This window comes from Castanea sativa, chromosome 5, assembly GCF_040712315.1.
Source record: "Castanea sativa cultivar Marrone di Chiusa Pesio chromosome 5, ASM4071231v1".
NCBI classification, from domain to species: Eukaryota; Viridiplantae; Streptophyta; class Magnoliopsida; order Fagales; family Fagaceae; genus Castanea; species Castanea sativa.
In genome coordinates, this window is record NC_134017.1 from 29,059,802 (window position 1) to 29,082,728 (window position 22,927).

Sequence of the window (22,927 nt, forward strand, 5' to 3'; positions counted from 1 at the left end):
AATTTAAACCATCCACTTGTTTTCTAGTTACAAGCTTAGAGCATCCATGAATCTAAAAATTTAGCTTTTTAGCTCCACAAAAATTTACTTTTATCTATTTTACTTATTCACTTTACAAAACATACTGACAGTGGATCTATTTTAGCTTTCAACACAATAAAATAATATAAATATCACAATAAAATAATATATCTACTACAATAAAATAATATATCTACTACAATAAAATAATATATACAATACAATAAAATAATATATCCATTACAATAAACAACAATTACAACCATCTGCAACTGCTACAGCTGCCACTACCGTCGCCGCCGCCGCAATCACTGTCGCCGCCATAACCGCTACCGCCACCGCCACTGCCACAATAATCTTTATTTTTTCTTCCTCTATTCATTCTCAACAATTATATTTTTCAACTAAAAGTGTTACATTCACAATATCTTCTTCAATACTTTCACAAGAATCATAACAAAATCTTATGTAGAAAGTTGTTACTAGTTCTAATTTGAACCCGCCACTGAAATCATATTTTTACTCACCAATATTAGCTAATTACTTAAAATTTATTGTGAAAATATTGTGGTAGTATTTTTAAATAGTATTTTCTTATTCTTTGTCTTTCTTTCATCCATCCGTTTTCTTTCATCCATCCGTTTTCTTTCATCCATATGTTTTTTTTTTCTTTTTTTTTTTTCTCTTGCATTTTGTCCACCACACACGTATACCCATTCCATCCTCTCCTTTTTTTTTTCTTTACTTTCCCCTTTCTCCAGAACCTTCCTCCCTCTTTCTTTCTGCAGCTCTCTCATTTTCTACTCTTTTTTTTTTCCTACTTGATTCCATAATTTTTCTACTGGATTCCATAAATTCTCTAGCTCTCACACTCTCACCTCTCTCTCATCCTCAAACTCTCACCGATTCATCCACCATCCTCACCAATCATCCTCCTTATCCATCATCCTTCTCCTCACCCATCTTCGAAGCTCAGCTCTGTTCATCCATCATCCTTCGCCGATCTGTTGATTTTGCATTTGGGTTTGTGTGTGTTTGCATATGAGTCTCAATTTGCTTTCTTTACTGATGTGTGTGTGTTTGCATATGATTATGTAAATCAAAATTATAATTAATTGTTCAGCTGTTTTGTGATACTTTGGTTTGAGTGTTGTGAAATGTCTGTTTGAGAGAGTGGGTTGATGACGTTGAGAGAGTTTGAGAGCTTGGGACGGCGTGAGTTTGAGGCTGAGAGAGTTGATCGGCTGGTGGATTGGTGACGTCGAGCTTCGGTGGCGGCGACGTTGACGACGAGTCAGTCCGGCGGCAGTAAACAGAGTGAGGAGATCGGAGTTGAGAGAGTGAGCTTGAGCTTCAGATGAGAGTAAATGAGAGAGAAGGCACGGTGATAAAAGAATGAAAAAAAAAAAAGGAGCAAGTGGTATTATTTTAATCGGGAGCCGAATAAAAAATTTTTTTTTTTTTTTAGCTTTGAGCTACAGTGCTCATGTATCTATACATGAGCACTGTAGCAATTAAGCTAAAAATTTTAGCTATACCTCTATTACTGCAAGGGTAAAATAGCAGTCAAGCTATTTAGCTCGACTGCCGTAAGTGCTCTTACAATGTTTTAAGTGCAATTTTAGACTTGTCAATGGGCAAACTGACGTGGTTTAGGAGGATGTTGCGATTTGGTTTGCTTATTTTTCAGCCAATTGTTGTTGGTTATGTGTCTCATACTAACACAAATCGCATCAGAATCCAGCTAATTGAATATCTATATGGACTGTGTGTATTGTACTGTTCTATCAACCAGAGATACAGAATCTGCTGAACTAATTTGTAGGTTGATCAAGCTCAGCTTTGTGGATTTTAATTGACTTTAAGCTTGAATTGAATCGCCTCGCCTGAGCCTAGTGTAAACCTATGACTAATAAGCTAGAGAAGCCTCACTATCAGACCACTTTTAATAATAAAAAAATATAACAATTTTACAATAACGTCCTACTTATGTGTGATGGAAATCTAATACAATTATCAAGATTCTTTTGCTCATGTTCTTTGGAAAGGTGACTGGAGTTGTTCAATTGACAACAACTACAACAATCAAGTCTTTGTTCTAAAATCTTGGGACCGGTTAGTGTGGGAGCTAGGATTTTGGCTTAGGGGGAAGATAAAGATAAAGTATTGAAAACGAAATTAATTCAATTTTTTTAATCAATATAAGATAATCAATTAAACAAAATATTTTATTAATATAAAAGGATATAATGTAAATATAAGTTATAATTATTTTTGTGCTTGTTTCAATTATTTTTGTAAGCCTATTTTTAGAGTTAGTATGATCATTGTTACGCTTAAACTACTTCATAAATCAAGTTGATTATAACTACATATTTCAAACAAGTAAAAATAAATAAATAAAAATAATCAATAAATAGTCATTAATATATGTAGCTAAAAGAGTAATCAAAATAGAGAGAGGTGTTACGTCCACAATATTTTTACAACATTTTCACAACAAATTATAGGTGGTTAATTGTTATTGGTTCAAATTTGAATCTAACACTAAGATTACTTTTTTGCCCCAATAATAACAACCAGTAACAACCTACCACTTAGAATTTGTTGTAAAAATGTTGTGAAAATGTTGTAGACATATCATTTCTCCTAAATATAATATATTCCAAACAATTATTTGAATACTTAAATGTAAAACTCAACGTTTTAAAATATTCTATATATATCTTGATTTTTCAAAAACATTGTATGAATTTTTTATTTTGAATTAACTTAAAAATATCAACGTTTTTTTTTAAATCTTAAACTTCATTTATAATTATTAAAGAGCTAATTGATTGTGAATGACCTTAAAAAGTATATAAATGTTTTATATATAATTTGGCAAATTGGTTGGGAGTTATTTTTATGATACATCATGTTAAGTTTTTTTTTTTTTTTTTCATTACTATATTATGATGGTGTGGGAGCATAAATTCACTTCATATATAATATTTTTGTTCTTATACTCAACATTTCGATGTGTACCTTTAATTAGTAGATCCATTCATAATAAAGTGACTGAATTTTGATATTCTCTTTATTCTTAGTGTCATATATTATTTTGTTCGCAATGAATCACAAATTCAAAATCCAAAAAGAGAGAGAGAGGGTTACTGGTGTAATATACCCATCCCTAATTATTGGGATGAAAGATATTTTGAGCAGGCAAGTGTATAAATGAATGATGATAATTTGGTAACCCATTCTTGATTTGAAATTGACAAAGGTGATTTTGATATCTGACTCAGCAATCCATTAGAGAACATCATCATCATTTGGATTCTTTTGCTTGGTATATGGCGATAATAGTTTTCTTGATTTAAGATTCTTTTTTGTGATCATTGGTTTCGACTTTAAGGTCATTTTTGAAGAAAGACATCTTGAATGTATTACTCATGAATCATAACTCGTAAATCATATATCATAAAATGTCCGCAAGAGCATTGTGGCTTGATTGTCACTTTTTGGTGTTTCTAAGTGGTACCATCCAGATTTCTTAACTTTCAAACAATGAAAAGTAAATGACTTTAACAAAAAGAAAAAGAAAAAGAAAAAGAAAAGAAAAGTAAATGACTTCACTGCCCATGAAATGGAGGGCTACCTGAGAAGTGAGAAGTCCCTGTCACCTTCAAGAGCTTAACGTGCAAAATACATTAGGGCCCATTTCACTTGGAAAATGAAGTTATGATGGTGGGCCCACCAACTCCCACTTGGAGAGTGAAGATTATCCTATGTGTGAGTCCATGATTTTTATGTTTTAGAATATTTTACTAAGATCAAAATACCTACCAAATAAATAAATAAATAAAATAGTTTTGTAACTCAATTCATTATCTTATGTGTGAGTCGATGATTTTAATGTTTTAGAATATTTTACTAAAATCAAAATACCTACCAAATAAATAAATAAAAGAGTTTTGTAACTCAATTGATTAGCACATTTTAGCATTTTTAATAAAAATATTTTAGAGTTCAAATCTCTCATCTCTTATCATAGCTATTGAATTAAAAAAATAATATTTTTTTAAAGGAAAAAAAATCACAATTAGTAATTAGTACATGAACTTTTTTATTTTTGAAATTTTCAATCACAAATTACTTGAATTTTCTTAAAGAGATCAAATTTTTTGAATCTGAATTGATATTTTTTGGAATAAAATTTCAAATTTTTTATAACCAAAATATTATTTTTATTATCATTTCTTCAAAAATATTTTCTCTACTCTTATCTTTCCTAATAATGAAGGATAAATGTCAAACTAAATTATAATTTCCACCCTTAAAGTATAGAATAATTTGACTTTGACCCCTAAATTTCTAAGTTTGGATTCATAATCTTAACATTACATAGGGTTTGGAAAAAGGTCATTCCATACATCTAAGGCGATGAGGTGGCCATAAATTAATATCCTATTTCACATTATAATTAATTAATTATCTGAAAATGCTAATTATTTATCAAAATTATCCTACCCACGTTAATGAGAAATTCTTAGGTAGTCTTAGACTACAAGGTTAACAAACTAACCATGTTGTGTGGCCCAATAAAAACACAAGAAGTCAAATAAATACTAACATCATTTAAATTGTCCACATCAACAATAACAACTAAAGGGTGTTGACATTTTCCATTAACTTTTACTTATATATATAGTTCAAGTTACATCTAGTATAACTCTAAGTAATATTATATTATTTAATAACTTGTTATTGAATATATAGTTTGAAAATCCAATAGTTTAATTACATGTTCAATATTTTCTTAACGTGCATGTCAATTTTCATGTCAATTAGATGTAATTTACCCTTTGAGCCATAAAGTCATCTTTTATGCATTATTTTAAACTAAAAAAACTTAAATTTTAAAAAAATTGATTGATGACATGATTATTGATCTTTAATCATCTATAACTTTTTTAATCATAAAGAATATATGAATATAATGTAATCCAGCGGTGAATTTATCAAAATTCATATCTAATTAAATAATATTGGGTAGTGTAAAATTGCTTAAAGTTACACTAGGTGTAACTTGAACCCATATATATATATAGGCCTGGGGGGGAGCAATTGTTTTCAAATGTTTTGGGGGCGAAAGCAAATTCTAATTCTGAATCACAATATTTTTTGCACTTATTCCACAAGGACTAAAACTTTGAATTAACATTTAACTCTTCAAAGTAGGAAAATGCATTTTTTGGAATATGCCACATAGCCGATGATGTGTGTTTGGAAACAGTTCCTCAACAACATTTGACATGGGCTAATCCTGGTCAATAAAAATTGTTACTAGAAATTGATTCCCCATTGAGTCTAAGGGTGTGTTTAGATATCACTTATTTGCTAAAATTTAAAAATTTATTGCTAAAAATACTGTAGCAAAATACTTTTTAAACAATCGAAAGACTATTCATGCGTTTTGCGCAACTTGGCTGGTCCATGAACAGTGCCATGGGACCAGCCAAACTCAAACGCAAACGCAAACGCTGAAGAAGCAGTACGCAAATGCACACTAAGAATGACTTAAACAACCATTTAAAAGTAGTGGTTTTCATCCAAAAGTAACATAAGTTCAAACATCACATTTTGCCAATGGTTGTTAACACTTATAAATGAAGCACAAATTGAATTATATCTATTAATGCGATAAGTAGTGTCAAATGCCAAAAAAATTCCAAAACAATCATAATCAACCCTTGATCTCCCATTCTTTGGAAAAGATTTTTCATGCAATTTTCTTGATCTACTTGAATCTTGTAAAAAAAATAAAACGTGGGATCTTCTGCATGTATTTGCTTGAAATGATTCAGTAGGCTTTAAGCATCTCTAGTACTAATCGTTGACATATTTTCATGTTCACATAATTATAAAAATCTTTTTTAGTGAATCCACATTTTTACTCCTTCCAACTTCTTCTGTTAGATATGAATAAGCATTTTTTGTACTCATACATGCATTCACCATGAAATCGATTACACTTCTCTTAGGTTTTGACACATGACAACTAGATCTTAACAAATGTCTCTCTAATGGTAGTGCAAGTTCATGATTATGATCAAAATTATAAGCAGTAATCCTCTAAACATCATTTTCAACTGCAAAAAAAAAAAAAAAAAAAGCTTTACAACCTGTTAGGGTCATATTTTATTGTAATTGACTAATCCTTTGACAAAATACACTTTACTTTTAATTACGTAGATCTAAGATGGATTTAGTATTTGAAGAAACATGTTGTTCAAGTCAAGTATTAAAGACATGAAGATTGATCCAAGAGAGGAGCGAAATAATAGGCTTTGGGCCCAATTTTTTTGGCTAAGAGACTGTTTTGGGCCTTTTGGTCTTTTATAGTATAACAAATATTTTATCTTATTTTGCATAGGGATTATTGTAGGTCCAAATTCTTAAGTGATGCAGGGACAATGTTAGGCATAGCTTAGCCGCGATAGTGTTAGAATTGTTTTGCTAAGCCCATTTATAATTTCCCTCGTAGACACTCGCTTTTGCACTCTTGATTTAATTAAGGAAGATAACATGGAGTGACCATCCACGTACCAAAAAAAAAATCATTCTTGCATCACATGCATCATTTTGTTCTTGCATCACATGCATCAATTTGTCCTTGCATTACATGCACCAATTTGTTCATTGCATATCATAACATTGATCTTGAGATTCTAACGATCACAACGGTGTATCCGGTTTCTAAATCGAACCATGAGATCAAAAAATATCGCATAATCAAGTTTGCATGGTCCACAAATGCTAATAATAGCATATAAGCACTAGGGCATGGCAATGCTCAGAGTGGTCAGAGGCTAGTAATAGCATATAAGCACTAGGGTATGGCAATGCAGCCCACTGCAAATTGATTGGGCTAGAAGCTGCCGTGTCCAGCACGTCAACTTGCAAATAGCCAGAACTCTTGGTTTTGGCCCACCAATAAAAATACATCGTCTTTGACGGCAAAGAAAAGCATTAAAAAGTTAAATACTGCAGCAAAGCATGTGATCCTCAAAATAGTTTCTGGGGCTTTAAAGTCATAAATAAACATAATTACACTAATAAATAATAAATCAATAAAAGGGGTTCAGCCACCGCCGCCTCCTATTCCTAGTTCTTATAAGCCCCCCTATAACCCAACAACGTTTTGCACTTCGATGATGACAACGTAAATTCCATCTCCAACAATCCACGTCACACCTTGGGTTCTCAGGTTCCTTTTCTTTATTTCTTCTACTTTTCTGTTTTCCTCACTTAGAAAATCCAGTAAACAACAAATATGCCCATATTGATTCCTTTGTTTTTTGCTGTATTGTTTCACATAAATTGAATAAATCAAGCTAAACTAAGCCACATGGTTTTATTGGCTTTAGTTGAGTGAAGCTTATTTTTGGGTCTTAATTAATTAATGTGAGTTTAGAGATTTGAATAGAATTTTGGGTTTTTTTTTTCTTTGTTAAGGTTTCTCAGCAACCAAACAGGCCTGTGTTTTTTTGTATATTGCCTGTAATTTTTGTTTTTGAATTATGGGTTCTGGCTTGCTTGGGTAATTGATTGATGGGTAATTTTTGTTTTTTGTTTTTTTTGTTTTGGAATTTGTTGTTACAGAGTGAGAGCCAATGGGGAGTGCATCATCTGTGTTGACTCAATATGATATCGAGGAAGTGCAAGAACACTGCAGTAATCTATGTGGGTTATCCTTGCGCTTGTTTATAAGTTCTGTATTTCTTTTATATTGTTGTTTTTAGTTCTCAATTTGATGTGTTGGTGTGTAAAAATTTTAGTTTCCCAGCAAGAAATAGTATCATTATATCAAAGATTTTGCCAACTTGATCGGAATGCGAAGGGTTTTATCTCTGCTGATGAGTTCTTATCAGTCCCTGAGTTTGCAATGAATCCGCTTTCTCAGGTAGTCCATTTGGATCTTTAAGAGTAATTGATGGAGAATTTGTATTTAGTGCTTGTGATCTTTGTAGTGTTTTTTTGGTGATGCATGATAATTTCACAGCTTTGCTTTGTGGTAATTTGCATTGCAGAGGCTACTTAAGATGGTGGATGGTTTGAATTTTAAGGATTTTGTGGCTTTCTTGTCTGCATTTAGTGGTAAAGCTACTACACAGCAAAAAATTGAGTGTAAGTATGGTTGCTTAGCAATTTAACAGGATTATTTATGCTTCTGATTCAATTTCATAATGATGAACCATAAGGATTGTAGTAATTGCATGATAATCACTTTTTTAGGGATAATGTGTACATATATTTAAATGCATTACATATGTTATTCCTTTTGGTTTGCAACCTTTTCCTGAAAAATGAAATTTGAGAATTGGCATTGGAGACAATTTGGAAACTTGTTATCTATCACTCAACATGTAAAGAAGGCTATGAGTGGAAAGCATATTATCTTAGTTAAGAATAGTGATAGACTTGGAACAAATCCAAAAATTAAAAGTGAGGCATAAGCTTTTAGTGTAAGATTGTTTAGACCTTTGATGTTGTAAATAATTTGTTAGTCATTGAATAAAAAAAATAATGTTGTAAACATTTGGATTACACTGTGAACAATTTGTGAAATGTCTACTTTTATGCAATAGTTCTGGTAATTTGTGCATCTTTAATAATAAAGTTATTAACGGGATTTAAAAAAAGAAGAAGCTAAATAGATTGAATAAAATTAATACATAGGATATGTTATTTAACAAACAACTTTTTCCTTCTTCTTTTTTATTTTTATTTTTATTTTTTGTGGCTGTTTCTGTTGAATGTTATTACTCTTATAATTTTGCTTATCTTTCTTATCGCAAATCATTTTGGTAGTGTCTTAACTCCAATGCTGCATAACTATTATACATTTTAATATAGCTTACTAAGAAATGTCTAAGGAAGTGAAAATTTTGGGTTTTATATTGGTACTGATGTTTGTATCTTTGTCCAGTTATTTTCAAAGTATATGATTCAGACAATAATGGGAAGGTGTCTTTCAATGACATATTAGAAGTGCTTCGGGATTTGTCTGGTTCATTCATGTCTGATGAGCAAAGAGAGGTATTAACAAGGATCTGGCATTGTACCATTTTGTTCAATCATTTAGTCATGCCATCAAAGCTAAAGATTATGATTTTGAAGATGAACATGAAAGAAATGAAGTTATTCATAGTGCATAACCGTGAATCATTTAGTAAAGTCACTAATGCAAAGACGTCATAATTGAGTAAAAAATGACTGCTAGGAAGGTGTTAAAAACTTTTTATCAAGGGATGAAGCGAACCAATTTGGTGTCCTTTTAGTGAAGGAAAATATTCTCAAAAAAATTTCTGGATAAGGGAGATTGACTAGTGAACATATATTTAAACTGCCAAAATGTTGAGGCTGTCTTATAAAATTTCTTGGCTATTTCGCATGTTCTTACCCTACAGTAATTATCTTTAAGCAGTAATATTTAAATCATCTGCTGCTAACTTGCGTTGAGTTTTGTATTCAAACTGTATGTTGTGTGCTATGTTATGTATGTGTGTGTTTGGGTGCAGGCTCATGCCTAGATGTGGGATCCATCTTATCCTATGATATTTTGAGACTGATGGATTAAGTGTTGTAGTCTACTTTTCTTCCTTCCTAATGTAGGGATGGTGGTTTCATTTAGCCTTTTTTTTTCCTCATTTGGATTTATTCTCTGTGGATTTACTCATTTAAAATATACGACGTTATGGAGGAACAGATGAATAGCTTCTAGAAACTAGGTCTGTTTTCATCTGAATATGTTGAACACTTTTATTGAGTATGCACTCTGCACTGGGTTATTGAGGAAGCTTTGTGTTGGACATTTGCATCACAGGTAGCTGACATTATTTATGTCCTAAATACTCTTTTGTTGCTTTCAAATAAAAGTCAAAATGTGAGCATATTTCGCCATGCATGATTATTAGTCAGATAACCTATAATAGTAGCAATTTTTATATGGGAAAAACTTAGATATAGTTCCTTAGGATCTGTATGCTAGTTTTTCCATGTAAATTCTAACAGATAGTTGTATTGACCAATAAAGCACAAACAATGTTATCTTTTTCAAGGACAATTAAATTCAATGCACCTATGTATTTGAATTTAATTGGAAAACCTAAAGTACTGCGCCTAAGGAACTATGCCAAAGTGTTACCCTTTTTAAATTTTCATAAACAGAGGAATGGCCTGGACATAAGTGAAACAGGGGAATGGCGTGGATAAAAGTAAAGTATGTTATATTGGAAAAGACAGAGAAAAGGGGAGGTTCATGCCATGGATTAATGTGATTGTCATTTGGAGTTGTTACAAAGGTCAAGATGTACAATGATAATTCCAATTGAGAATGGTAATGAATGGGGAACCTCTAGTACATATGGCTTAATGTGATGTCAGTTACTTAGAATTTCTAAATATGGCTGACATCTTCTGGGCATTTGCAAATTTCGATACCAGATCTATGACTTGTGAAACTGTTCCACTTCTTCCTGCTTTGAAATGGCTATAACTATTTCTCCCTTGAGGTTAAAATTCACATTCTAAATTAATTATTTGATTGGTAAAATTGGGTGGTTCCTTATCATTTCAGCCTATGATTTTAAGTTTCTGCTGGATGATTTTTTGGTAATAAGATACATGTCCTAAAATTGAATGAGATTCTTCATTTTCTTTGATTACTTACCAACCCCCCCCCCCCCCTCCCCCCCCAAAAAAAAAGACACAAAATCCCAACGTTTAGTTCTCTTCTTTTTATTTTTCCCCTTTCTTTTTTAGTCATCACTTGTATAGTTTGCAATAGCATGGCATGATTATCTGTTTCCAAATCTAAAAGATTACTATTTGGTTCAAGTTTTTACTAAAGCATATCAATGGCTTGCACCCTTTGTTCTTTGGTTTGCAGAAAGTCTTGAGACAAGTTTTGCAAGAAGCAGGTTACTCAAAGGAGTCTTATTTGATGTTGGATGACTTCATTAAGGTAATTTACGTTTTTTTTACATAATTTTAGTAACAGTTAAATTCTTTATAACATAGGAAAGAAGAAAATTGAGGAAAATAAATACACTTGAGTGACTTGATTAGATCTGCCTTAGCACTTTCTGGGGCTACAGGCGAGGGTTTAAATTATATAACTTTTTTTGGGTGAAGTTGGAGGGAAAAAAGAAAAAGATTGTTGGAGGAATGGATGTGTACATACATGGAATTTGATCATCCTGCAACATACTTAAAGTGGACAGCAATTCTTAACCCGATTTAGACATCATCAAGTACTTAAAGGGCTATTTTTGCCAGAGAAATATTCCTTTGAGAACCTTCTTAATGTTCATCTGAGTCAATAATCATTGTTATAGCTTTAGAACTTGGAAGGATGTTGAAATGTATCTGCATTGTCTAGTTGCATCAGATGTGCGTTGATGGCATTCTCTTTATAGCCAAAAGTGATTTTCAATGTGTTAATCCTAGATAACCATTAAATGACCATTGGCATTAGGATTGTATTCATATTCCTCTGCTAACAGATATTTTACAATGTCTCAAATATTCAATGCATCTTACACTTACAGTAAGCATCCTTGAAACTCCATGTGATACCTTTGCTCCATTTCCAACAAATGTTATGGAGAAGTCGGAGCAATAATAACAATAATCTTCTTTTTCTCTTAAAAATGCTGTTTAGAATTTATGACGGGCCCTAATTTCATTGGATATGAAATGTGTAGTTACTGTAGTAATAACCCCAAAAGATGTTGATCAGTCTTAGGAAATAGTTCTTGTTGCCCATCTATCTTCAGAAGGAGAACCAACAGTTCACAGTTACCAACACAAACATGCAGAGAATTTTTTTTTTCATCCTTCTAAACATTGTAAGAGGTGAAGAAGGAATTTCATATTTTTTCATTTCTGGACCATTTCACAAAATTTACTAACACAAGGCCTGATCTCCAAAATAGACTAAAAAATTGTTGAATTGATACTAGATTGTCCCCTGCTATTATATTACTTTTACCTTAAATCTATTTAGTGAGCCTCCCAGGCCAGTGGCCCTAGACTGGGAAATATTAGGACCATGCTGAGTTACACATGCAACTCAGTGGGTATAGAATCCAAAACCGCACACTCCATCCTATTATAATCGGAGGAGAAAGTGCCATTTGAACTAGTTCTCATGGGCAGTTGGATCATCCTCTTTGAATCCACATCATCTGGTTAACAAGGTTATACTTCTTAGAACGCTTCTGCTAAAGGAAAACAATTCTTTTTAAAAATATTGTTCCCCAATTGATAAGGCCTTAAATGAATTAATAGAGGATTTTTTAGTAATTTGTTAAAAAAGGCACACTCACTACCTTGCCTGAATGATGAGCAATTACTCTTTGAAACAAATAGATACGCCTTAAGTACCTTGGCATCAAGACCCCAAACTTCTTTACATTAGGAATTTCACCAAAGGACAGTTAGTATACAGTAGGCCATTTGTATCATTTCACCCAAAAGTTTTAGAATAGACCCCCAGGGCATTATCATCCATATAAATACATTAATCTTATGCAAAGTAATATTTAGTGCCCTCTACTAATCAAAGATACTTTATTGCTTGTTGCTAGTTACTGGCTGCCTAGAATATTTTAAGTTTTTCCAGCCTTTTTAAGATGAAGCAGTGATTTTTTCCCCATTTTTTTCCAGCGCTTGTGCTTTCCTCTTTCTTTTACTTGACCTAAAGCATCCTATTACATAATTCCTTGCCGCAACTAGTGAATAGTTTTTGAAAACGGGGGAAAAAAAAAACCTTTAGAAGTTGCAGTTCCACTCCTCATCTACAATGAACAATGGAAACCTGAAGGAAAATAAGTAAAATAAAAATTAGTTATGCTTAATAAATCTTCCTCTGCTGCAGTCCACACCCATATTGTCAAGCTTTAGAGGGCCGTAGGCAATCTTGAAAGTAAACTAAACAATTATGATTTCCTTGGCCACCCCTCAGAGGACCTCACATATATGGGGCCAGCACTGAATGGTGGACCCTAATTAAGATTTCCTTGGCCACATGCTTTTCCAGGTCATTCATACTCACCATCTACTTTTTCAGCTCTTTCTTTCTTTCTTGTACTATTCATTTTACCTTTAATGGGGAATAAGTCTTGAATTCTTTGTTTGGCACCCAATCTAAGCCATCGCATCTTGCTTGCTAATCAATAAACGCTTTTTAAAGCATGGCAATTTTTTAATGTCTCAGTTTGTTTGATGGGTTCTTTTTCTTTCATCATGGAGGATTGTATAGTAGAGACCACAGTGGTTAGTGCAATAGTTTTTCCATTGTGAGGTCCTCTGCTTTGTTTCCTGTGTATCTTTAGGCTCTTTTGTGAATTAGTTTCATTATCGAATGAAAAAGAGATAAGATTGAGATTAGATGATGTAAAGGGATGGGACATTTTGTAAATTAGTTTCATTATCTGATAGATGGAATGAGTTCATTTCTACATTTATCTTTGGTTTAGATTCAGTATATACTATCACATGATTTTCTCAACTGTTCACTCTATTGTCATTTTAAGAAATCAGTGAATTAGATAGATGCAGAGGTGGGATCACAATAAGGTTAGTTTTAGATGCAAAGACCCATTTTCTCATCTTCTACTTGTCATTTGTAAGTTGGCTCATCTGCATTTGTTTGAAGCTCAATGTGGACACTGGCTTGCTGACAAAAAAGCTTTTTCTTGTGTTAAAATCTATTTGGCAAAAGAGCCGTTGCAAGATAAATATACCATGAACATTTGAGATGGATTTGCATGGTTATGCTTGATTTTTGAGTCTGCGTGAAATATTTTTGGCCATGTGTACCGTCATTGCTTCATATCTGTTGCAGGTTCTTAGCAGGTCGGGACTAAAAATGGAGGTTGAAGTGCCAGTTGACTAATTTATTCTCTCCCCTCTGATTTCTTTGCTACAATTCAAGATGAAAATCTGGAGTGATACTCAACAGCATCCCTGTAGAATGTTCATGACAAGTTGGAACCACACGCCTGTATTAAGATAACTTTTTTTTTTTTTCAAAAAAGAAAATAATAAAAATAAGCAACCTGTGTATTTTAGTTTATTACAATAAGATTTCAAATGGTCGATCAATATTTTGTCATTGATTTTTTTTTTTGGGTGCTAAATTTACCGTGATATTTCTCTGAGATATGTGATTGTTCATTGATAGGATTGCCAATTTTTCTCCACAGGAAGAATTTGGGTTTAAATTCCCCACCCTCATTTATTGCAAGGGGAAAAGAAATGATATTGTTGATGTAAAAGATACTGTTCAATTTCATAGCTCTCGGACCTATTTGTCAGACTTACAAATTTTATCAATTTGGCTTTGGCTTTCTCTTGATCGAAAGAAATCTTTGATTCACCAAATTCTGTAGGACGGTTGAGACGGTACCTGCAATGCAAGAAATTGGAATGCAAGAAAATAAGAAAACTGGTTTTCTTTTTTGGTTCCTAAAAACAAGTTTATGAAAAAAAAAAAAAAAACCAAAGACGACCTAAATGATTTCATGGTGTTATTCTATCGGTTCTGCTTCATTTAACAGGAATAAATTGAAACATAAAGTTAAGGCCTTAGAGCACTTACAACAGTCTGTGTATAATAGACTAAGGACTGACTTTTGCACGTCCAATGTAAGCATTCACACTAGTTCCTTAAAATTGTCTATTTTACACTAAAAACTTATTTTTTCTATTTTATACCATCACTTTTACAAAACACTAATATCAGTTTATCTATTATACACACTTTTTTATTAAAATAATATTTTTTCTCATTTTTTTATTATTTCCTACCTACCCCACTTAATATCTTCCTCACTTTCCCCTATCCCACTCACTCCACTATTCTAGTCTTCATTTTCACTCCTCTCTATTCCAAACCCTTTTCTGAAATTTTGATCCAAGCAGGGAGCATAGCGAGAAGAATGCCGATCCAAGCACGGTGAGAAGCATGCCGATCCAAGCACTACGATCCAAGCACTCTGATCCAAGCACGGCGAGAAGAACGCCGATCCAAGCACGACGAGAAGCGTGCCGATCCAAACACTCTGATCCAAGCACTCCGAGAAGAACGCCGATCCGCCACAAGCGTTGATCCACTCTCTTTGTCTTTGTTGGTGTGTCTGTGGGTGTGTTTGGTTTTGTGGTGTTTCTAGTTGATTTTGTGGTTGATTTTTTATTTTTGTGGTTGATTTTTGATTTTGTTTGTGGGAGTGTGTGTATCAGAGAAAGAAATAGATCATAAGAGAGTTGGTTTTGCAACTGGAGAAGAGAGAGAAAAAAAGGAGCAAAATTAGAAAATTTTAAAATAATATATAGAAGAGCTACAGTAACCGTGTGTATATACACAGTTGCTGTAACTTATGAAAATATTTGCACAACTTTATACAACTTTACACAACTTTACATCCACTGATGTGAGTATTTTTTTGCCCAAAATATGTAAAATAAGAGAATTTTTGTATTTTAGAAGAGTTTTCAACCACTGATGTGGAGGCTCAAAATGTGTAAATAACTAAATATAGAAAAGTTATAATATTGTGTAGAGCAACCACATCAGTATGTGCAAAAAATTTTGCATTTTGCACATCCAAAACCTACTTTTTCTATTTTACACCATCATTTTTACAAAATACCCACGTCAGTTTGTCTATTATACACACTTATTTAATAAAATATTCATTTTTTTTACAATTTTTTATTATTCTCTCCGTCACCGCCTCTCTCTCACTCAGACCCATTCTCTACAACATCAAAGTAAGAAACCAAAGGCTATGGCAAGCACTGAACCCGAGCACGAGCACGAGCATAGAGAAGAAGAGGAAGCCCCAACCACCGGTGATCGTTGAGCTCCGATCAGCAAGAAACCGCATCTCTCTCTCTCAGACCCATGCTCCGATCTTTAAGCTCGAGGAGATCGCCGTCACCACCTGTGAGGAGGATGAAACTTCCATTCTCGATCTGTACGTTTCTTTTTCCTCTCTCTCTCACTCTCTCTATTCCTATGGTTTTCCTTTCTTTTTCATCGTGATCTGATTGAATCTAGGGATTTTTTATTTTGCAGCAAAGCTAAACTTCACCAATTCAATATGGGAACCAATGGAAAAAGAGGCGTTGGTTCTGTCAAGTTTCTCAAGCACAAAGAGCACCAGAGACAAGAATGAAAGGAGGAAAAGAGAAGAGCTGAGACCTGAGAGAGGCATGGCGTTGCTCAATGAGAGGAGAGAGAAAAAAAAAAGAGCGAAAATGAGTTTTATATTGTACAAATAATATTAAAATACTTAATAAACGAGCTACAGTACCCGTTTATATTTACACGGTACTGTAGCTCGTGTATGGATTTTCACATTTTTGCCTATTTATATACTCATTGATGTGGATTTTTTTTGCATAAAATGTGTAAAAATTATACTTTCTTTTATTTTAGAAGACTTTAGCTGATCTAAAGTGATTGCTCTTTAAATATCCATAGTTATTGTAACTGTGCAAATGAGTTTTTTTTTTTCTCTCTTTCTTCCTCTCTCTCTCTTTGTAAAAGATTGGAATACCAAACTTACCCTCTCTCTCGTGTCAGAATCTCTTTGGCTAGACCAAGCTTAGCTACAACCACAACCAAACTCACTACAACCCCTAGCAATTTATGGTAGCGCCACTACCATTAGTGTTGCCATTCTCTTTCATGAATTTTTTTTTCTTCTATTTTCTCTTTGTTTGGTTTGCGGGTTTGGGGATTTTGATTTGGCTTCTTGTTAAGATCTGATGTTGCTTGCATGTGCTTGGTTTGAGTTTTGATTTCAAATGTATTTGGGATCTATGAATCTCAAAGAAAATTTGAATGGAGTTTCGGGTATGTCTCAAATTTGTTATTGTGCTACTATAGTGGAGGTGGTGGTGGTGGTGGCTGTGGCAGTGAATAAGACATGCTAGGTGTGATGGTAGTTGAGAGAGGGAGAGAGTTTTGGTTTGGGTGGTTGTAGTGGTGGTAGTTTTAGACTTCTCTCTGGCTCTTTTATCTTTTCCTCTCTTTACCTACGGTGGCTGACCATTTCCTCTCTCTTTTCTCTTCTTTGTGTTAGACCTTTTTGGCTTTCTCTTCTCTTTCTCTCTCTCACCCACAGCGGTTGAAACTCAAGCTTTTGGTGTTCCTCAGCCATGGAAGAGAAGGTTTGTCTTTTTTTTTCTCTGGTGTGGGTTTGGGTTTGTGTTGGAAACGTCTAAGGTACATTTGGCAGAGACCTACGAGCTCTACCACCACCATAGGCGACGAATCTCGCTAGCAGTGCCACCACTGGTGGCTACCAATCTTTCTCTTCTATCTATATTCTATTTTCTATTATTTACTTATTTTTCTTTTGGTTTGGTTCTTTGTTGGTTTGGATTTTGGTAAATTTAGGGATTGGATATTCTTATGGCGAAGGATTTGGTGACTATTTATTTGGGTTTGAAAGGTGAGGTTTTGGGTATAGTCAGTTGCAAATTTGTGGTTATTTTTTGATTTGGGTTTGTCTCAAAATGGGTCTAATAAGATGTTTTTGTTGTTATTGGTTCACAACAAATTGGTTAGTTGTTATTTAAATTACTTTTTTGCCCCAACAATAATAACCAGTAAGGATTTGTTGTAAAAATGTTGTGGACATATCATCTCTCTTTTGTTGGAGTATGCTTTGTAATCTGGGATGTACAACTCATATTTCTTTTTTCTTTTTCTTTTTTTGGATTTCTGCGTTGGTTTCATTTGGTTTGTGCATTGATGGGTTCATTTGGTTTTGTACAAGAGAAGAATTTTTTGTTTGGTTGTCTTGAATCTGTGTGAAAAATTGAGATGAGAGAAAAGAGAAGAGAGGGACTATTGAAGTCTCTAACAAGAGAAAGAGAGGAGAGGGAAGAGAGCGTTCAAAATGACTCATGACTCACGGTGTCTAATGGTGTTTAGGGACCAAGTTGGGTTTAGGGATCAGATTGACTAGTTTTAAAATCTCTTAGACCTACTTAGCATTAGCCCAAACTTCAAGGTAGTTTATTAGAATTTACCCTATCATTAAAGACACGGTATCTTATAACCATACTATTTAGATTATCAAAAAAAAAAAAAAAATCTCATACCATTAAGTGTTTAATGAAGAATCGTTATTAACCCAAAAGAAAAGAAGATTAAAAAAATTTGATTGTAAAAATATTAGTCAAAATTAATAAGTAAATAAGCAGTTAAGTATAAAACCAATTGGTGACTTTCTCTAATGAAAAAAAAAAACAATTATCATGGTGCAGACCCAATAGATTTGAATTATTATCATATGAGTAGTGCTGCTAGTACTACAAGATGTGTCACTAATCATAAATGGACAATTTAAGTATTCAGTCATGAGGTGATTCAAGTCTATCAATCTATATATATATATAATAGACGAAGCTGAGAGAAAGTTGGTTCCTACATTTAAGGACGTGTTGACAAATATGATAACTGTCTATCTAAAATTCAGACACGTATTACTTAAAAAACCGATAAATTATATTGTTTGGTAACACTACAACACCGTTTAAAAGCGATAAACTATAATGTTTCCCTAAGTTAAAACACTGTTGGAGCCCTCTTGCAATAAAAGGGTACTAACCGCTTAAAATAAAAACAAAAAACAAAGATGGCTGCACGGAGAAAGGGGAGAGAGATCTAGAGTAAAGAAAGAGAAATAGAGAGAAGGGCGATGAAACAGAGAGAGGCCGAGAAAGAGAGTTCTTTTCGCTTCCTTTGCAATTTTCTTAACACCAATGCTTGTGATCTAGAGATAGAGAAGGAGAAAAAAAAATAAATCTTGCGATACAAAGATGAGAAGGAGACAGACATTGACAGAACTACCACCGGTAAGTTTTTTTTTTTTTTTCTTAGATCTGGGTATGGGTATAAAATATGAATTAGTTTTGAGAAATTTGGTTGGATTGATTTTTATTTAGGTATTTGGGTAACTTTAGGTTTTGATTTGATTTTTTGAAATTTGGGGTTATATATGATTTAGGTTTGGAGAGGGCAAAAACAGAGAAATAAGAGAGAAGGAGAGAGTTCTTCGTTCCCATTTATTTTTTCAATTTCTTGGGTTTTGTTTTTTCGATTATTGTTTTTTTGGTTAGAATTTTGTTCTTGTTTGGCAGATTTTTTTTTCTTCGTTTGCCACTAAAATTATTTTCTGAATTGTTTTTTTCTTTTTCTTCTGTTTCTCTCTCCAGTTGTAGACTACCGTTTCCCTGTGCTAGATAAAGACATTGGGACTTCTGCAATAAGAGAATTAAAAGGTACAGTTAGATTTTAATTTCTTTGGTTCTTGCTAGAATTAAGATCCTTAATGAATGCAAATATTGAAGTGTTCTCTTTACATATGAACTCACATGACTCAATTCGGATTGTGACTTATCATGTTTAAATAAGAAAAAATAAATTTTGAATTGTAATGTAATTAATATTTGCATTCATTGTTACTATTTGTCTTTTACTATATGTTTATTTGATGTTTTTGAGTTACTTTCAAATTCCTGAATGAATATTTGTGGTCCATTGGTATGTTGTTGAGACCCAACAGTTGTGTTTTTTAAAGCAAGAGGAATTGAATAACACAATCCAAAAAAATTGAGAAGAGTCATGAAAGTTGGTACTAAAGACATAGAAAAAAAGGAAAATCGAAATGGTTTGTGGTTTATAGCATTTCTATTTTTACTGATTGTGTGTTTCCCTGTACCTGTTTTTTAAATTTTGGTTTGTGTTGTCTTTCATTTCAGTTTTCGGTATTTGTGGATTTCTCTGTTTTTTTCTCTCTGCAATATTCAATTCTGTTTGACCTTTCTATTTCTTTAGCAAATGTAAATGTTTATGGTTTTATTCTTTTTCTTTTCAATGCTAGGCTTCTTAATTCAGTGCATCTGTAATTAATAATTCTATAAATTAATATCAGTGACTCTGTACAATTTAGTATGGAAGAAGATGGCAACTCATTTTAGATGAATGATTACAGAAATCAAGCCTGTGTACATCTTAGGCCTGTTTCCTTTGTTATATGTGAATAAATTGAGTCTTGCCGGAATTAGGATATGTATCATAGATGTGTATATATTGTGCATTGCTAAAGTGAGAAGTATGTTGATTTTTTTTTCCCTATCTTTAGGAAAAGTTTTTTAGATCTAATTATAAGTTGCTGGCTCTGTTTTTCTTTTACTTTTTACTTTTTTTTTTGGTGGGGGTGTATGTGTACGTGTGTGTGGTGGTGATGGTATGTTTCTCCACTCTACTTTTAAGTTCTAACCATGCTGCAAGTTATATGTTCAACTTTGAACTTGGATTTTGACCTAATGTAGTTTGCAATTACCATGCTTTTCTTTTAGGGTTTGTATTATTCTCGCACTACATAGATGCCCCTGATGCCAATAAGCTATTATTGTGGGAGAAACATTTTAAGAATAACATCAACATTTTAGCCAAGGATCCATGTGGTGTGAGTGAACTAGGCTTTAGTTACATGTTGATGGATGGCATTATCCCTGGGTTCTATAAAATTGTCATATCCATGCTGGCAAGGTGATATTTCATTTTTCCGTTATGAAATTCGGTGCTGCTTGAGAATTGATTAGCTATGATCAAATCCAATTCAGTTTCGCTACAGCATCAAGTATTTGTAATCTATAACAACTTTTGTTCTGATTCCATGTTCATTTCCTTTTTCTGATGCCATCAAGTTTATTCCCTTTAATTCTTACACTGTGTCATGTAGTTTGGTAGGAATTCCTTAAAAAATAAAAAATAATAATAGTATAGCACATGTCTGCATTTGATTGGACTAAGGAAAGGTTTAAGCAGGTGCTACTTTTTCTTTTTACGTTGGTATTCTTTTACAAATATAGCACATGTCTGCATTTGATTATTTTGTGCTTTTTTTTTATTATCAAAAGGAAGTTATTGTAGATTTAGATGGTGATTTATATATATATATATATATATATATATATATATATATATATATATATATCTCATATATCATATCTAATCTAATATCTAATACTATATATAAAAGCAGAAACTTTGCCCTACAATTAAGGTTACATTGGAGATTTTTACTGATTTGGTGGTGGTAGTGGTATTGAACTTGGACTTGGTTTTTGCAAACAGGTTTGCATAAGTGAATAAACTTATCTTCTAATAAGATTAGATTTTATACTCCAATATTTGTTCTATGATGGATTACAGACCACAGTTTGATATTTTGGTTTTCTGATCCTCCTTTTCTCATCAACACATATTCTTTTATCTTACTCTCAACTCTCTTACAAATTTCACTATATATAAAAAATAATTACTCAAAATGCACAGAATGTATTCCTTCTTTCATTTATTTATGTGCCCTATATAGGGGCTGTCTTATTGTTTGATTTATTTTTTCGCTTGATATATCAAAATTTTTTAGATGCAATGACCATTTTTTTGGTTGAACGGATCAGAGAGCTTGATGAGAGACTTATAGACATATGAAAGCATTTGAAGGTCTGGATAAGCTATAAAAAGTTGGAGGTTACTTTTAACTTTGTGTCTTGATAGAATAAACCACTCAAATTTCTTATATTGGTGTACTGTTTTAAGAGATTTGAGTTTTTATAGGGCTTTGAACTTCTGTTAATATTCATGTATTACTTAAAGGGTTTTTAAAAAAAAAATATTTATGGAAACTTCCATCTGGATCTAACATTTCTTTATTGTTATATATTTTTAATTATTTTTTAATTACTTGGATTAGAAGCATATAAGTTTGTGAATGTATAAGAAAACTTACTTTGTTCTGTATAACCAAATTTGTAGTCCAACTTGCAATAGATTTTGATTGCAAGGAGATATGGTTACACTTTTGAAATTTCATATTCTGCCTTGCTGTTACAACTCCCCATACACTTTCAACAACGCAATGAATCTATGTATGAAAAAAAAACAATTGGTGTACTGTTTACTGTAGATTATGATCAAACTTTGTGGTTTGTATGCATTTATGATTTTTTTTATTTAAATTTTATAGTTTCTTATCAAGCTTCTAAGATACATTTACTTTGTGCAGTATATAAATGTTGGGGTTGAATGGAGTCTACATAGGTCTATATTTATTCCTCACAAAAGGGACATGATAGAAGGAAAATAAGAAGGGGAAACGATATTTGGTCGATTGGAAAGGAGTAAGAACAAAAAGAACAACTGAGATATGAAATGAGCATTGAGCACATAACCACACAAAAAGCAACGTAAGGCGTATTGGAATTCAAAAGAAAAAAAAGTTAGTTAATGCTGAATCAGCATCCTCAAATGCACTTGGTTGGATTGCTTTAGATTTAGATATTTGAGTTAGATTTGGTTTTAATTGTGGTATTGGGTTTAAAATAAATTTTGTTTTGAGTATTTTCTATTAGATTTGGGTTAAATTAGTTTTTGGTATTTGCCTATGGTGGTTGTAGTTAGATTTGTAAATGGAGATATGTGTTAAGAGTGTTTAATATGTAGTAAAAATGTATTTAAATATTATTAAAAAAAATTTCTAATAAATATACATAAAAAGGTTCCCGCACATAGTGCGGGTTAAAAAGCTAGTTATATTAATTACCACATCACTTTGTAAACTTTATATAGTAAAACTTGTATACCTTTGTATTTTCCCTATTGTATTTAGATATATTTTAAATGTAATTGGGCTTCTTTTGGGCCAAATATTCATTTTTTGCAATAGATATTACTGAAAAAGTCTATGCTCAAAATTATTTAGTCATATAGCCAATTTTGAAACTCAAGTTTGCTAAACTTAAGTTCCAAATGAAAAATTTT

At 32.6% G+C, this 22,927-nt stretch overlaps 1 protein-coding gene and 1 long non-coding RNA gene across 3 annotated transcripts; both read left to right on the top strand.

Moving 5' to 3' along the window:
• Window positions 1-7,067: 7,067 nt before the first annotated feature.
• LOC142636253 (uncharacterized) lies at window positions 7,068-14,236 on the top strand. The gene is made up of 7 exons (XM_075810406.1): window positions 7,068-7,276; window positions 7,672-7,752; window positions 7,848-7,972; window positions 8,100-8,196; window positions 8,999-9,108; window positions 10,961-11,035; window positions 13,922-14,236. Exons 2-7 carry the CDS (start codon window positions 7,683-7,685, stop codon window positions 13,970-13,972), a joined length of 528 nt encoding a protein of 175 aa, XP_075666521.1. The 5' UTR covers window positions 7,068-7,276; window positions 7,672-7,682; the 3' UTR covers window positions 13,973-14,236.
• Window positions 14,237-18,720: 4,484 nt separating this feature from the next.
• On the top strand, window positions 18,721-22,691 carry LOC142633992 (uncharacterized). Of its 2 annotated transcripts, XR_012844018.1 has the most exons (4): window positions 18,721-18,951; window positions 19,312-19,377; window positions 20,458-20,650; window positions 22,173-22,543. It is a non-coding gene; the product is annotated as an uncharacterized LOC142633992 (long non-coding RNA). The 2 variants fall into 2 exon arrangements; XR_012844019.1 differs by lacking the exon at window positions 20,458-20,650 and having other exon boundaries at window positions 18,728-18,951; window positions 22,173-22,691.
• Window positions 22,692-22,927: the final 236 nt, after the last annotated feature.

Bases quoted from the DNA above. Each gene is read 5' to 3' on its own strand.
- LOC142636253 (XM_075810406.1), top strand. From the start codon at position 7,683: ATGGGGAGTGCATCATCTGTGTTGACTCAATATGATATCGAGGAAGTG. The intron at 7,753-7,847 runs GTGGGTTATCCT...TAAAAATTTTAG, and splicing joins AGAACACTGCAGTAATCTAT to TTTCCCAGCAAGAAATAGTA. The intron at 8,197-8,998 runs GTAAGTATGGTT...ATCTTTGTCCAG, and splicing joins TACACAGCAAAAAATTGAGT to TTATTTTCAAAGTATATGAT.